The sequence below is a fragment of the Haemaphysalis longicornis genome, unplaced genomic scaffold, assembly GCF_048455015.1.
Source record: "Haemaphysalis longicornis isolate Haplotype H1 unplaced genomic scaffold, Haemaphysalis longicornis Haplotype H1 scaffold_1, whole genome shotgun sequence".
Taxonomy (NCBI): Eukaryota; Metazoa; Arthropoda; class Arachnida; order Ixodida; family Ixodidae; genus Haemaphysalis; species Haemaphysalis longicornis.
The window spans coordinates 17,833,346-17,847,787 of record NW_027526203.1 but is presented as its reverse complement, the minus strand read 5'-3'; the positions used below and the strand labels follow the sequence as shown (position 1 = coordinate 17,847,787).

Sequence of the window (14,442 nt, the reverse complement as noted above, 5' to 3'; positions counted from 1 at the left end):
CGCTTTTTTAACTATGCGTGAAGGTCGCTCTTTGAGTGCGCTGTTCACAAAATTCGGCACCTTTTCTTGAGGCCGTCCAATGACTTGGCGCTTCTGTAGCGGCACCCAGAATGCCAACCAGTATGAGTTTGGAGTTGAGCCCGGCGTCCCGTCGCATCGGGTAGAAGCGGTATCGGCGATAACTGAGAGCCCCCAAAAGGAATGGCGGCGCCCGCAAGCGCACGCGCAGATAGGGGTCGTGGAAAAGGCCCATTACAGGCAGCCAGTGCCACAGCTAGGTGAGCTAAGATGATCGCTGGGACAGAGGAACGCGAATCAAAGTTGTCAAGGTCACGGAGCACGGTGCGCGGAAGAGGCGCGTAAACGGCGTGCGAGAAACGCCTGCAGTTGCGGGCCGTTTAAGCCGCAGTAAACGGTTGACCGTCAAAACTTTACGAATATCCACAAGTGAGCATTTATGAAAGCGCTGTTAACGCATCTTAAAGATTCACCCATCTATGTACCACTAAGAGTTTGTAGGTCCTCGCGCAGCACCTTTGGGTGGGCGTATTACGACGATTCTGCGTTTGGACGTCTGCTCAGGCATGAGGTTCCGATGATGTAACGTTTCAAAGATGCGGCTATATAGTGCCGAATAGTATATACATTTCTTATCAAGTATTTCGCGACCTGTTTCAGCAATCTGCCAAATTTAACCACTTTCGCTGGCCGCCGTTGCACGTTGCAGCTGACATGTCGGGGTGCTGTCGCAAGGTTTTCGGGTTCGACTAACGGCTGCGCTGGCTGTAATATGAGCAGGTCCAAATCGAAACACCTGTGTGGAAAATATTTCGCTAGTATTACCCAGCTCCATTTTATTTCCCAGTGTTATGTAGCCTTTACCCGCCACGGTGGCTCAGTGGCTATGGCGTTGTGCGGCTGAGCACAAGGCCGCGGGTTCAATTCCCGCCCGCGGCGGCCGCTTTTCTGATGAAGGCGAAAAGCGAAAACCCCGTGTGTTCGAGATTACGGCGCACGTTAAAGATCCCCAGGTGGTCAAGATTACTCCGGAGCCCTTCACTACGCCGCCCCTCGTCGCCTGTGTAGCGTCGGCGCTTTAAACCCCACAATCAATCAATATGGCCTTTACAGCGCCACTGAGATTCCAAGTATTTCTTCGATGCGGTACAATTTTCTTTACCTCCGATGCCTACTCTGGTCTAATATTTTATCCCTCACTGTCAGGAACGACGTGTTGCTTAGAATAAACGCCGAGTAGTACACGAGGTGGGCGCTCAGGAAATCGGTCTCTGCCCGCAGGGAAAAAAGAATTGTTCCTATGCGAGACTGATTTGCATTCACCGCAGACGACGTATTGAAAATGGAAGTGTTTGTGCCTCTGATTTTATTTTCTGCAGTACGTGTTTCAGGGCACACTTTTTTGCGAAACAGTAGGGGTTATATTTCACTGCGCGTGAATTTTAGCTATTCAGTTGGTTTATAAATCCCGCTGTATTTTGATCAAATCCACTTCCTCTTTCGAGTTTCCCTTGCAAAAGGGCTGGATATACCCGTCCATATGATGGTTTTGATAAGTACTCTGCCATGCAGGCTCCTCGGTGGCCAGTATTACAGTTTTAAGACTTTCGCCGCTTTGTTAGCAGCTCGCCGATTCACTTCACTTCCATGTATTTCTTTAAATACCCTTCGGTTGTGTTTTGTTAAAGCAGTACTGACACCTAAGTTTGACGCCTAAAAAATGATATCATTGGCTTCAGTAGTTTGTACAGATGCCTCACAGAAATTTTTGCAGCGATCCGAGGCCGGAATCACATCTCAAATCGATTTTGATTGCCCAGGCCGCGAGCTTTCACAAATCGGCAGCACTAGCGAAATCGCTTTGGGCGTGGCGAAACATCGGCCTGCGTGTCTGGCCGGTTCAGGGTGACGTCATATAGTCGTTTTCGGAACCGGAAACGATATCCTGCGCTGCTGTTGTCGGTGGTATTCGTTTGGGCAGGAGACGTGGGCGTAGCTGTGTGAGCAATGCTTGTAAACGTTGCGTGTTCGACGTCTTTGCTCTTCAGTTCGTGGCCGGCGCATGGTATTCCCTTGCACTGGTGCTGAAAACTGCGCGGTGCGCGATGTCGACGGGCACCGTCAGGCACCGTCGACATCGGCCACCGTCGCACCGTCGACGGGCACCGCGGCGACGCGGCAGTGCGCGTCGCCCAGCTCACCCAAGTTGTGCTATGGCAAGCTCGCGGTATGCGAAGTACCGCTCCTGGAAGCCTGTCCGAGCAAATCGATGACGACGCCAAGATGCATTATTTTCCACGCGACGACATGCAGCGCTAAACGTGGACTGAGTTCGTGCGCCGCGGCGGCCGCTAGAACTGTCGCCCAAGCCAGCGGGCTCGAGGTTGCACGGGTCACCTTGGGTGTTGGGAACTTTAGGCTTAGTATCGTTGGTATCGTGGTGACTATTTGATCGCTGGTATCTGTACAACTACGAATGACCATCCCTTACACAACTTTTCACCACACTATCATCCCCTTTTTCGCATATGGAGCTTTATTTTGGCAATAATCTCCGTTTCAGCGATCGGTGACCAAGACATCTGCCGCGGCCTGTTTTGATTCTAGCGCGCAGGTGGCACCATCGTTCGGCGGCTCGCCGCACCGCTGTGCCGGCAGTGCTGCGTCGGAGCGCCGAACCGCCGCCGCCGGTCAGCGTAGGCTTACCATCGCGGCAAATATCTGAACGCCACTTTTAAATTCAGCGCTGATAACAACCCCTAGCACAAATTTTCAGCACACTAACATCTACTTTCTCGCATGTGGAACTTCTTTTTCGCGGCCAGATTGATTATAAGAGTGGCGACAAGCTGTTGCTATCACGGTCTGCGCCGGTTCGATACGCAGTGATAGTAAAGGAGCCATGAAGAGAAAACACAAGTTTGGTTCATTCAAAAGACTGTCTCGTTAGAATCATACTGACACCACTTTTAAAGGGACACTGAAGTGATATGTAAACATTGCAGGATTACTAGCGCAAATTGTAGACCGGAGTCCCCAGGCCATGTTTCGACCACTCTAGGCGCGTTTACGCGATTTTATTTAGTAGAAAAACTAATTCGAAAACGCTGTCCTCCTCTCTTTACGCTCGCCCATTTTCTGTGGCGTTTTCGTGTGACGTCAGGAGGGGATGAGCTGGCAATTGGCTGCGCCACGGCTGCGCTACTGCACGGCTCCCCGGCCGACAGAGTCAGTCGGCCCAGCGTTTCGTCCGCCGGACGCCGGCGGGTCGTCGCAATCAAGGAGGTTAAAAAAAAATTGCTTGGTCGCAATTCGTTCGCTTAGTTGAAACGAAGCCAGGACACGTTTGTGAATGGAAGAATGTGCTTTTCTTTACTTGGTTTGTTTGTACACTGTATCTAGCTCCAAGTCAAGGTCGCTTCACACAAGCGCTGCACATGCGACGCTTCGCTGACTGGTACGCCAGTAGGAAAATATAGGCTTCTTGAAGGCGGGAGAAGAGTCAGCGAAGTCAATATAGGTACTAAGCAAATAAAATCAACTGATATTTTTACCGTACAGCGTAAAACTAGGGCGCGGGAAGCACTTTTTTGCGCTGGGCGAACAAGCACAGCGGTCAGCAGCACGACTAGGCATCTGCGAACGCTTTTCCGTCTACGAAATGCAATTGCTAGACGTGAGCTACTGTGGAAACTCGGGCGACGCTTACTGCACGATCGCAGTACAACAAATAGTCACCTAAGAGGCTTGAAATTCCAAAACTAAATAAAAGTGTAAACCGGTTGTACAATATATACCCTATATTAGCAAGGCATTCGCGTCCCGCTCCGTAGCATAGCGGTCTGGGGCGCTAGGAATTCACCGCAAATGTTTTGCGAGTCACGAGTTCGAATCCCCGCGGGTACGTGCTTTTTTTTTGTAAGTTAACTTTTTTTGTTTTCCGCCGATGTTTTCTATATTGAGTTCACCTTTTTTTGGGCCGCAACGTTCATGGCTACACGCACTAGTTCACAAAACGCGCGCAGGCTGGCACTGGCGCGCTAGCGAGTTCTCGTTGGCGTGCTGTTGCCATAAGCACCGACTGCTTGCAGGCAGTGGGCACAGGCCAGAATAAACAGACCCTTGGCCTGGTGCGAACACGCTTTTTACGATACAGGCATGAGGGAGGCAAGCTCCAAATATGGGGGAAAAGCGCATGACATTTGGGCGTCTGCGGGTACGCGGAGGGCGTTCATGCACTGCGTAGGTCTCGGCTAGTGAATGCTACGACTACAAGCCGTCCTGGGAGGCTTATCTTGTGCATTTTACAGCCGACAACATGGCAGAAGCGCGGTACGATGATTACTGAGATATTGAGAATGCCCATCCAACAAAGCCATTGGTTATGTTTTACAGAACCGAAACCGAAACCGAAACTTGTGTGATTGCTAACCTTGGGCATCGTCCAATCACGGCGCCCCTCCTCCCAACGTCACAGCCTTAGTTGGTGCGGCCGCCGCAAACCGCGCATGGTAGTTTTTCTTTTCTCTCGCTTTGTAAAATAATTACCGATTTGTCAACCGGATAAATGATGAAAAGTGTGCTAATTTGAGCCAGTCTACGCAGTGCAAGCAAAAACGGGAGCTTGACAAATTCACTTCAGTGTCCCTTTAACGTAAACTTCGCTCAAATAAGCTACATAATTAGGAAAAACGGGAATGGTCATGCGACCCACCAGCTCATTTCCCGCAACAGAACCTGTGATGTCACATGAGCGAAGCTCTGCGATTGGCGGAGGCTGGCAGAAGCAGACGCAAATTAGGTAGAGCTTACAAACTAGACGAACGAGCGATTTGCGCTTAAATTTAGGGCACATTCTTTACAAAGCAATAAGAATGATGGGACAAACAGTGGAAGTTACGAAAGCACATGTAAACATAGAAGTACTGATGCGTTCTGCTGTTCGTACTGCGCACAGCATGCTTGGTTTAGCTGCACAGCACTACGGGGCTTGGGGTTGTCTCAGACGACACTGGCCGATTGACGCAAGCAACGGTGTCTTACGTGACCCCATTTGTCGAGCGAGCACTGTTTCAGGGAACGAATATTTTCTGCCAGAACAAAAACAAGCCAGGTTTAAATGCGGGCAAAAACAAAGCAAACGCTTGCCACGGTATGGTGGCGCCATCTAGGTTGCGGAACGTAAAGAAACGCGGGAACAAACCAACACCGCTGTACAGGGTAGAGACAACCTTTGAACGGTCCCGTGCCGCCGCAATTGGGCCAACGGGCTCAACGCGTTATTCTTTTCGTTTCCCACGAGACCTAGCAACGCGAAACAGACAATATGATTCAAACTTCTTCAGTAAACCGCGTTGCAGCGATAATTTTAGCGCGGTTTTGACACAATGACTTGCTTCGGCGGCGAGCGAGCAACCGAAAATGGCGGCGCCAGCGTATACGTGTCTCTACCCTGTACGGCGGATGCGTGAATGAAGGTATTCTAGGCTGCAGAGCGGTCGGTTCCTGTGATGTCATTTTGGACCACGAAAACGCACGATTTAGCGGGAAAATCAAAATTTTAACCTAAATTGTTTAATTTCTCAGTGAATAAAGCACCGTTTGTATCCGGACAAGCGCTGGGGGCACTATAAAACACGAAATCTTTCGAATAAAACCAACTTGCATTTTCTTTTCATGGCTCCTTTAAAAAATGGACGACGGCGAAGACATCGCCGGCCTAATCGCCTGGCCAAATAAAGTTGTTCTGTCTGTCGGGTGGCAGCGACTATTCCGAGTCTGACGATTCAGACGACATGTCGACTGCGCGGGCGAGTGCGGACCATGAATGTGCAATCGTAGCAGACGATGCGGCGAACGCATGGAGGAAAGAAAAACGTCCCTGACGTCACGGGTGAGACCGTGACGTAAGGCTGGCCCGCTTGCAGGCTGGCCTTCGAACGGCCATTTTCCCGCGCGGCGACCAAATTTGAAATTGGTTGCTATAAACGTGCTATAATTAATTCTGTGTTGGCGGCTGACGGCTTTCGATTCGATTTTCGTAATTGCTGGGCCAATAGGTATTCTTTACAGCATAAAAACTGAAAGCGAGAAATTTCGTGTCAGTACTCCTTTAACTGTGAATTCAGAGGTCAGCCTACGGACGAAGCGCTTATGGATGCCAGCGGGGGGGGGGGGGGGGGGGTGAGCGCGTTTGTCTTTAAAGTACGCGCACAGATGTGAAACGTGCGTTTAATGGAGGAAAGGAACGACACTGACGTCGCGATGACGCGCCCTGCGCAGCTGGACAGCCAGAAGAAGCCGGACAACCCCCTGGCACAGCTTCTGCGGGGCATCCTGTACGAGGCCGAGACCGCCTTCACCACCGCCTTCGTCGCCTTTCCCATCCTGGGACAGTGCGTCTCCTGGATGTACGGTGCCACGCTGCACAGCAAGTGGGTATCTCACGTTGGCTACTTGGAAGCTTCGGCGCCCCGCGCTGCCGTATACGAGCACACTAGACATCGCTGGCATCCTTTGCCGGGCTAGCCTCCGCCTCCTCTCCCGGGGACACAGTGACGGCACCTACAGACTGGGGCGCGCTAGGTAGCGGGTGCCACGATGTTGGATAATGGTAGAGGTGATTCACCTATGCAGCAGAGGCTCCTTGAACTCGACAAGCCTATTTTGTTGTTCAACACAAGTATAGATAAATTGCAGAAAAATACACATTATTATTGTGTTGTGTACATGAAGCGTTGCGGCTTACAAAGGAGAGGGGGGGGGGGGGGGGGTCAGGAGCTGAAATTCCCTACGGAATGTTCTTGTTGTTTGGAGTCGGGTTGGAGGTAACCGACAAGGCCTCTGTCTATGCCTGTCTTCAGATAGGGCTACCGATATTTGCTCTTCCTTCTGCAGTGATGCGTTATTTTTGGTTTGCATTGTTACGACGTATTCATCTATTCTCTCAAAGAAAAAGAAAAATGATTTTGTCTCTCATTTTTGCTTACCATTTAATTTAATGAATGGTATATCTGCGGTCGTTTCCTCTTCAATATGCCTGTCTACAGACGATTATGTAGTCTATAAGATTATGAACACCCGTATTACTTTACCGCCTATCAACGTGATCTTGAGACTTCTGAATTGGCCCGGGGCATGGGCAATAAACATTCGCCTTCAAAAAACTTTTTTATTTATTTATTTATTTATTTATTTATTTATTTATTTATTTATTTATTTATTTATTTATTTATTTATTTATTTATTTATTTATTTATTTATTTATTTATTTATTTATTTGTGGATACTGCGATCTCGTAACGAGATCATAGCAGGTTGGGTTACATCTTTGTAACGAGTACATAACATGACACAGAATTATACATAAACATAGTCGACGGAAGTAAAAAAAAAGACACAACAACAATCAAAGCAAGTGCGACTCGAATAAGGATAATGAGCTTTGTGAAACAACATCATTCGCCAGGTCATTCCAGTCTACAATGGTACGTGTGAAAAAAAGAATACTTAAAGGAGTTATTTTGCGGGACAAATGGGGTAATCATGAGGCAGTGCCGTTTTCTGGTAGCATAACTTGAAGAATAGGGTAAAATGAGCGAAGTATCTACATGGTAGTGCCCTTTGACTATTTGAAAAAGAAATGTTCAGCGACAGATGTGATTTCTCTGGGAAACCGATCGGAACCTTCCTCCGTTTAAAAGTTCAGTAATGGAGGAGAGACCGTATGAGTTAAATATAAATCGAACTGCTTTTTTTTTTGTATTCCTTCTAATTTTTCTACATTATTCCTAGTGAAAGGGTCCCAAATGACGACTGCGTATTCCAGCAAAAAGAAAACGCCCCATATTAATTGATATTGCATTCGTGGCAGCCATGCATTTGAGTAGAGATATTTCGATGTGTGTCTGACTTCTTTTGTGTATTGGCGTCGGCATGTGAATTATGTATGCGCGAAAGCATGTATTGTTTTGGACGTCAACTTCACATTGTGAAACAATTTCTATTTAAAGCTAAACATTTGCTGTACGAGATCAATGTTCGTACGGTACTAGAGTTTGCGAGTACCGGTACGGGACCCATGCGTGAAAACTGATATCGTGAAGTTAGGAAGGGTGCAAAACTTAGACACACGCTTTGTGTTTAAAGACTGAAAAGGAACATGAGAATGTCGAGTGCTGGGCTAACCTAAGTGGAGATTCACTTCAGCAGCGCAGGTGTGTCCCTAGACTAAAGTTTTTTAGATGCGACGCATCTCTTGGTATGAGGCACGTCAATCCTGCGTCGGCGTCAGCGGCGTCCGCACGCCACCTGCGCATGCGCGACTCTGCTCCGCTCTTCTTTCCGACAGCTGTGCGCAACACTCTCACTACGTCTCATTATCATAAACAACAGCTGTGTGCTCGCGCTTCGCTCGCTTGGCTCCGCTCCCGTCGCGCAAGTGCGCGCATGCGCGACTCTCCTCCGCTGTCTCCTCTCCTACAGGCGCTGTGAATATAAAGCGGGTAGCGCGCTGCGGCGGTTCAGTCAGCGCTCGCTCTTGTTCGACTCCGCGTGACTTGCTTGACGACTTCCTGCTTGGCTTGATTCTTCACTCTTAGGCAAAAAGGACTAAAAGTTCGTCCTTTCGGGGACCAACGGCCTCTGCCACAATCATTAGTCCGTTTGGGGACTAACGGCGAGGGGACGAACGGTTAGTCCCCCACCCGGATGATCCATTCCGATACTCCTCAAGGACGAAGTGCGTAAAGTGCAGGGATCGAACCCCTGACGACCGGAAATATACACAAGGAACCCGACGCGCTATCCGCTGGACCACGCCGCCGGGTGGTAGCCGTGGTAGATAATATTCAAGTGTAGAGCGTGTAGTTCTGTGCATAACGCAACAGATCCATTGCAACTGGTGCCCGAATTTCTATCTGTGCAAGCGAACGTGACCGCGTTTTGCGCCTTGCACTTAGCGCTTTGCTAGGTTTAGGGACTATTGCTCAGTTCGATTCGAAGTAGAGCCTCACAACCATAGTTTTTCTCGTAAATAACAATCAACTCGTCGTCGCCTAGTTGAGATAGGTAGCAGGGCGATCGGATGACTCATTTGTTTCCGCACAAATTAGCGCAAGCTAAGTGCTTTCTTAGTGTTCGATACATATGTTAAGTGCTCTATGTAACGTATGTGAAAAGTGTCGTCTGTGTGAGTGTCAGAATAAGGAAACATGCCATATTTTCCTGCATCGGCGAAAGCGAATTCGGTGGTACTTAGCCTGAATTCTTCAAATTCGCGTCGCTAGACGATTGCGACTGGGAAATGCAAGCGGGCTTTACAGCAGTTGCAGCATTGTCATAGCTTTGGTGCCCAAGGCAATTATGTACCGAGTGTAAAAGATAACTTCGAGACGCTTACCTATAGCGAGCATTTTTGTTTTGCAGTTGTCATCAGCAACATGCGTTTTTTCTCGTCGGCTAAACATACACATATTCATTACGCTCAGGAATGCACTTTTGCAATTGTCACTAATTTTTGCGTTACTGTTAAGGCGCTTGAAAGCTTTTATTGGCCGTTATTACCTCGCACGAATCGTATGCAACACAGCGTATCAACATAACCTCGCCGAGAAGCGTATATGGCAATCGCGCTTCGCCGCTCCTTGCCATTACCCGCCGCTCTACTAACCCTAGGCGATTTCCTTATAAGTAACATCAATAGTTTCTCCCGTGGCACCATCTAAAGCACCCAGTGACTGCAATGGCTTGTGTTTTGGAAATATAAAACTGTTCGCAGACATATGCGCGAAAGGGCAACGACGACGCCATTAGGGGATTAACGACGCAGAAGAGAGACTAACTGGCATGCGTTTCGTCTTCCCGTTACTCCTTATAGATCGGCGGGGACGAACAGTTAGTCCGCATTTATGCTCGCGGCACGTACTCTGCCGCAGATACTCCCCTTGAAGATGAACGGTCGCCCGCGAAGACTAACGGCTGTAATTTAGTTCCTATTTTACTCCTTTTTGCCTAAGAGTGTTCCGATGAAGACATGATGGAAGCGACGGTCCCTTCAGCGAGTGGGCTGACACAATCCAATACCAGCATCAGCGCAAGAGAATCAAGCCAATGGAAACGCCAATTGAACCCCCGATGCGTCGCATCACATCAGGGTTCCTTCGCGGGAAGATGGGCGTAATTTTCATAATTTATTTCATGGTGGTGCTGCGATCGCCGGAGCGAGCGAACGCACCTCACGTCGGCCTCGTCTATTATGACAATTATCGCAGACTTAATTGCCAATCTCCTAAGTATCGTTATCACTGTTCGCCGCAGTATCACCCCGGGTACCGTTTGACACAACCATCGCTCAGGTGAAGTACGAATTTCCTGGTTTACAAGCGTTCGACTGTATCCCGGCGTGGCCGCCTCGCTAAGCCTAACCGAGGCCTAGCTCGAGTACGGCCCCTCGGCGAGCCGGTGACGGCCGCCAGGCCTCGTCCGCGAACGAGATGACCACCAACATGGAGCCAGCCGTCATAAACACCGGAAGCATCCCAACCGACAACGATGGACCTCAAACCTCCAATTTGCAAGTCGACTACAACACGGGGCGCACGGCTATCGTCGTCCGTGGGACCGAGCTTCAACCTACGGACACGGAGGGCTGGCAAGCCGGCAGCAGACGACTACGACAACGAGCTATCTCAACCAACAACGGTGAGCCAATATAAATCCGCGAGGAGCCTGTTGTGAACCACGCCGCGTATGCGAAGAGAGTAACAGCACGAATTAACAAAGCGGCCCGCATGCCCCGTTCGCTAGATCGTGCTACGCCCACGAGGCGGACTCAACGTCGCTCGCACTGAGGCGTCCACAATTATGGCGGCTGTGTTCGCAGCAGCAGGGACAACGCTACAGGAATCCAAAGAAGACACAATCTGCACCAACGCGGCTCAGAATATTATCGTGGTGAGAACCCCCGATGAGGACAGGGCCAAACGATACACAGGCACACGTCGCCTCTGCATAAGTGGTCGATAATACGAAGTGAGTGCCTACCTATCGGCCCCAAATGGGACGGCAAGGGGAATCATCCGTGGCATCGCAAGGACAGACATGCACGAAGACTTGCAAACAAACATTGTCAACGCGGCTAACCCACTAGCTCTAGAAGCGCATCGAATCGGCACGTCAACTACCATCATTGTCATGTTCGAGGGAACGAAAGTACCAAATTACATCAAGTATGGCGCAATTCTAGTCGAATGCAGCCTTTACCGCCAGCACTATGAGGTATGCCGGTGTTGCGACAAAGTGGGACACCGCACAGACGTATGCCCTTTCCCGGACGTCAAAGTATGCTACGCATGCAACGCACCAAACCCGGGCCCTGACCATGAAAAGGAGTGCACGCCACGCTGCAAGCTTTGTAACGGCTCCCATCCCACAGGAGCGGCGGGGTGCAAGAACCGCTACAGGGTTCCATACGTCGTCACGCGTCGTCGATGGGAGCGAAAGCACGTGGAGCAGCAACAGCCGCCATCAGGCCTAGCGGACTTCCCGCAGCTGCAACCACAAGCGCACGAGCAGGCACACGCGCAGGCGCACGCGCCAGCTGCGGGCAGACGCAGCCGCTCACGTCATCGCAGTAGCAGCCGCCGACGCTCCGCCAGCCGCCGCCGCAGCGCCAGTCGCAGCGCTAGTCGGAAAGGTCAAGCGGCGCGCTCAAAAGAGCGAGTGGCGTGGGCTGACGTAGTCAAGCCGCCTGCTTCCAAGCAAGCACCAGCAAAGTCTCCGCCAAGCCCAGAGATGATCGCCCTCCGAACCGAGAACGATCGGTTGAAGCACAGAGTCGCCGAGCAAGATGCTCGCATTGCCGAGATGACCGAGAAGCTGGATCGCTTACTCGCCCTTCAGCAACAATCATCAACGCCTTCCCAAGACACATCCATCGAAGAAATGGGCGACGAAGAATCGGCGACAGATGAACCTGAACCTCAGGCTAAGAGATGAGCCACTGACGCACCCAAGGGCAGCAAATTGAGAGCAGCCTTTCGACGCCTCGAACAGCGCTTTAACAGACATGAAGAGCGCTTCAATCGACACGAAGAAGCCTTCAAATGACATGCCGAAACAACCAACAAGCGCCTAGCAGCACTCGAAGCCACCACGGCGAATGTCAACACACGTCTTACAGCGCTCGAGCAGACGTGTCAAGCTATGCAGAACAACATTCAAGCGATACAAGAAACACTCATTCAGATTCAAGTAGCCATCTCCCGACCCGGCCCCGGTCCGCACTACCCGCAACCCGACCAACGCCCAACAAGGCCAGAGCAACACTAGTCTCCAATCAAGACCTAGTAGTCTGGCAAGGGAACTCAAACGGATTACAACGCAGGCGAGCAGCCCTACAGGAATACATCAGACAACTCCCACGATCACCAGATGTTATTCTGCTCCAAGAAACGCACAGTGAGCCCCCTCCTAATCTACCAGGATACCGCTCCCACGCCAGCCCACCCAGCGCTCGTGTCGTCGGTAAAGGGGCTGGCCAGGGGGTTTGTACTTTGGTGAGGAAATGAATCACTTACCTCGAACAACACACTGCGCAGTGGGACTCATCACCGGCCGGAAAAAGAAGAAGAATACCTTCGTAGTTAACGTATATAGCAACCCCAAGCACTTCCAGCAGAAGTTTCGGACCCTAATACACAAGACAATCCAACTAGCCCAAAACAACACAACGTTGCTCTGTGGTGACTACAATGCGTTCCACACTGACTGGGGCTACCCCAAGACGAACGTCAAAGGACGCAGCCTGCTTGAGGACGCCACAGACGCTGATTACCATCTGCTCAACGATCCCAGGGCACACACCCGCATCGGCTCGTCGACACAACGAGACACCAACCCCGATCTCACTTTCTGCAAATCGACTCACAGCGGTGCTGGGATACGCTGGCGCAATACCGGGGAGACGCTTGGCAGCAACCATTGCATCATAGAAGTTACCGTGCCGCTACAGTCCACAGTGCAAACACTTGCCCCCAAAACACAACGCATACCAGACTGGATCGCCTATCGCAGGGAACTGGAAAGCATCGCAGAACATGTGGACGACATCGAGAAATGAACGCAAGCCCTTAACGAAGCGGCCCAAGCAGCCACCACCGACGTTGAGCTCGACGACTCCACCCCACAAGCTGACAGTCGACTCGCACGTTTACTCGTGGCAAAGAAGTCTCTACAGAACAGACGGAAAAGACAACGACACAACCGGAAGCTCCGCAAGAGAATTGCAATACTCAACCGAGAAATCGAGAAGCACTGTGCAGTCCTCTGTCGTCAGCAGTGGCACGCGGTATGTCAAGAAGCCGATGGACAGATGCATAAGAGTCGCACCTGGCACCTTTTATGACACTTGCTAGAGGAGAACAAAGCTAAAGGAACGCAGCGCCACGGACTTGCCCGTACCCTTCATCGGGCTCAGCAAGAGCTCGGCGAAACTCAAGTCTGCCGACGTCTGAACGCTAGATACCTGCCATCTCCCCCCCTGAGCCTCTCCCAAATTACACGAGAGCAGACAACGCTCTCCTCGACAGAGACATTGAAGAGTGGGAAGTCAGGGCAGTATTACAAACAATCAAGTGTGGATCGACAGCAGGACTCGACAGGACGTCGAACAAAGCTCTCCGCAACCTAAATGATGTGGCCGTCTCCGCTCTCACACGTTTCTACAACGAGTGCTGGCGTGGTGGTCGACTACCCAAACGCTGGAAGGAGGCGAAAACAGTCCTAATACCCAAACCTGGGAAGCCTCCTCACATAGACAATCTGCGCCCCATCTCACTAACATCCTGCGTGGGCAAAGTCCTTGAGCATGTACTGCTCAACCGGTGGCAGCTATACTTGGAAAGCGAAGAGCTATACCCGAACACGATTCTCGGCTTCCGGACGAAATTAGGAACTCAGGATGCCATGCTGTTACTCAAACACGAAGTCATCGACCAGCCGACTCGCACCCTCGACAACAGAGCGGTTCTGGTCCTGGACCTTCAAAGCGCCTTTGATCGAGTCCGTCATTCAGCCATCCTAAAGCAGATATCCCGCCTCAACATGGGACGGCGTACCTTCTCGGACGTCGAAGACGTCTTGTCCGACCGAACCACAACTATCCATGCCGGGGATATACAGCTCCCCTCAGAATCACTGGGCAGCATTGGGACACCGCAGGGGTCGGTGATCTCCTCCATGCTATTTAACCTACTAATGATTAATGTGGCCAACCATCTTGCTAGCCTCCCCGACGTCAGGCACACCATCTACGCCGACGGTATCACCCTATGGAAGACGGGAGGCAGCGACGGCCACATTGAAGCTACATTACAACAAGCGATTGACGTTATCGAGGACCGGATTCAGAGCACGGGCCTAATA

At 50.8% G+C, this 14,442-nt stretch overlaps 1 protein-coding gene across 9 annotated transcripts in view; it reads left to right on the top strand.

Annotated features, from left to right (window-relative positions):
- Nucleotides 1-14,442, top strand: part of LOC144175340 (cytochrome P450 3A14-like) — a 123,299-nt gene that overhangs the window by 78,445 nt on the left and 30,412 nt on the right. For all 9 annotated transcript variants that reach the window (XM_077704429.1, XM_077704450.1, XM_077704462.1 and 6 more), the window contains one exon: nucleotides 6,301-6,452. In XM_077704429.1, coding sequence (XP_077560555.1) covers nucleotides 6,301-6,452 — 152 coding nt within the window. The remainder of the gene's footprint in view (nucleotides 1-6,300; nucleotides 6,453-14,442) is intronic.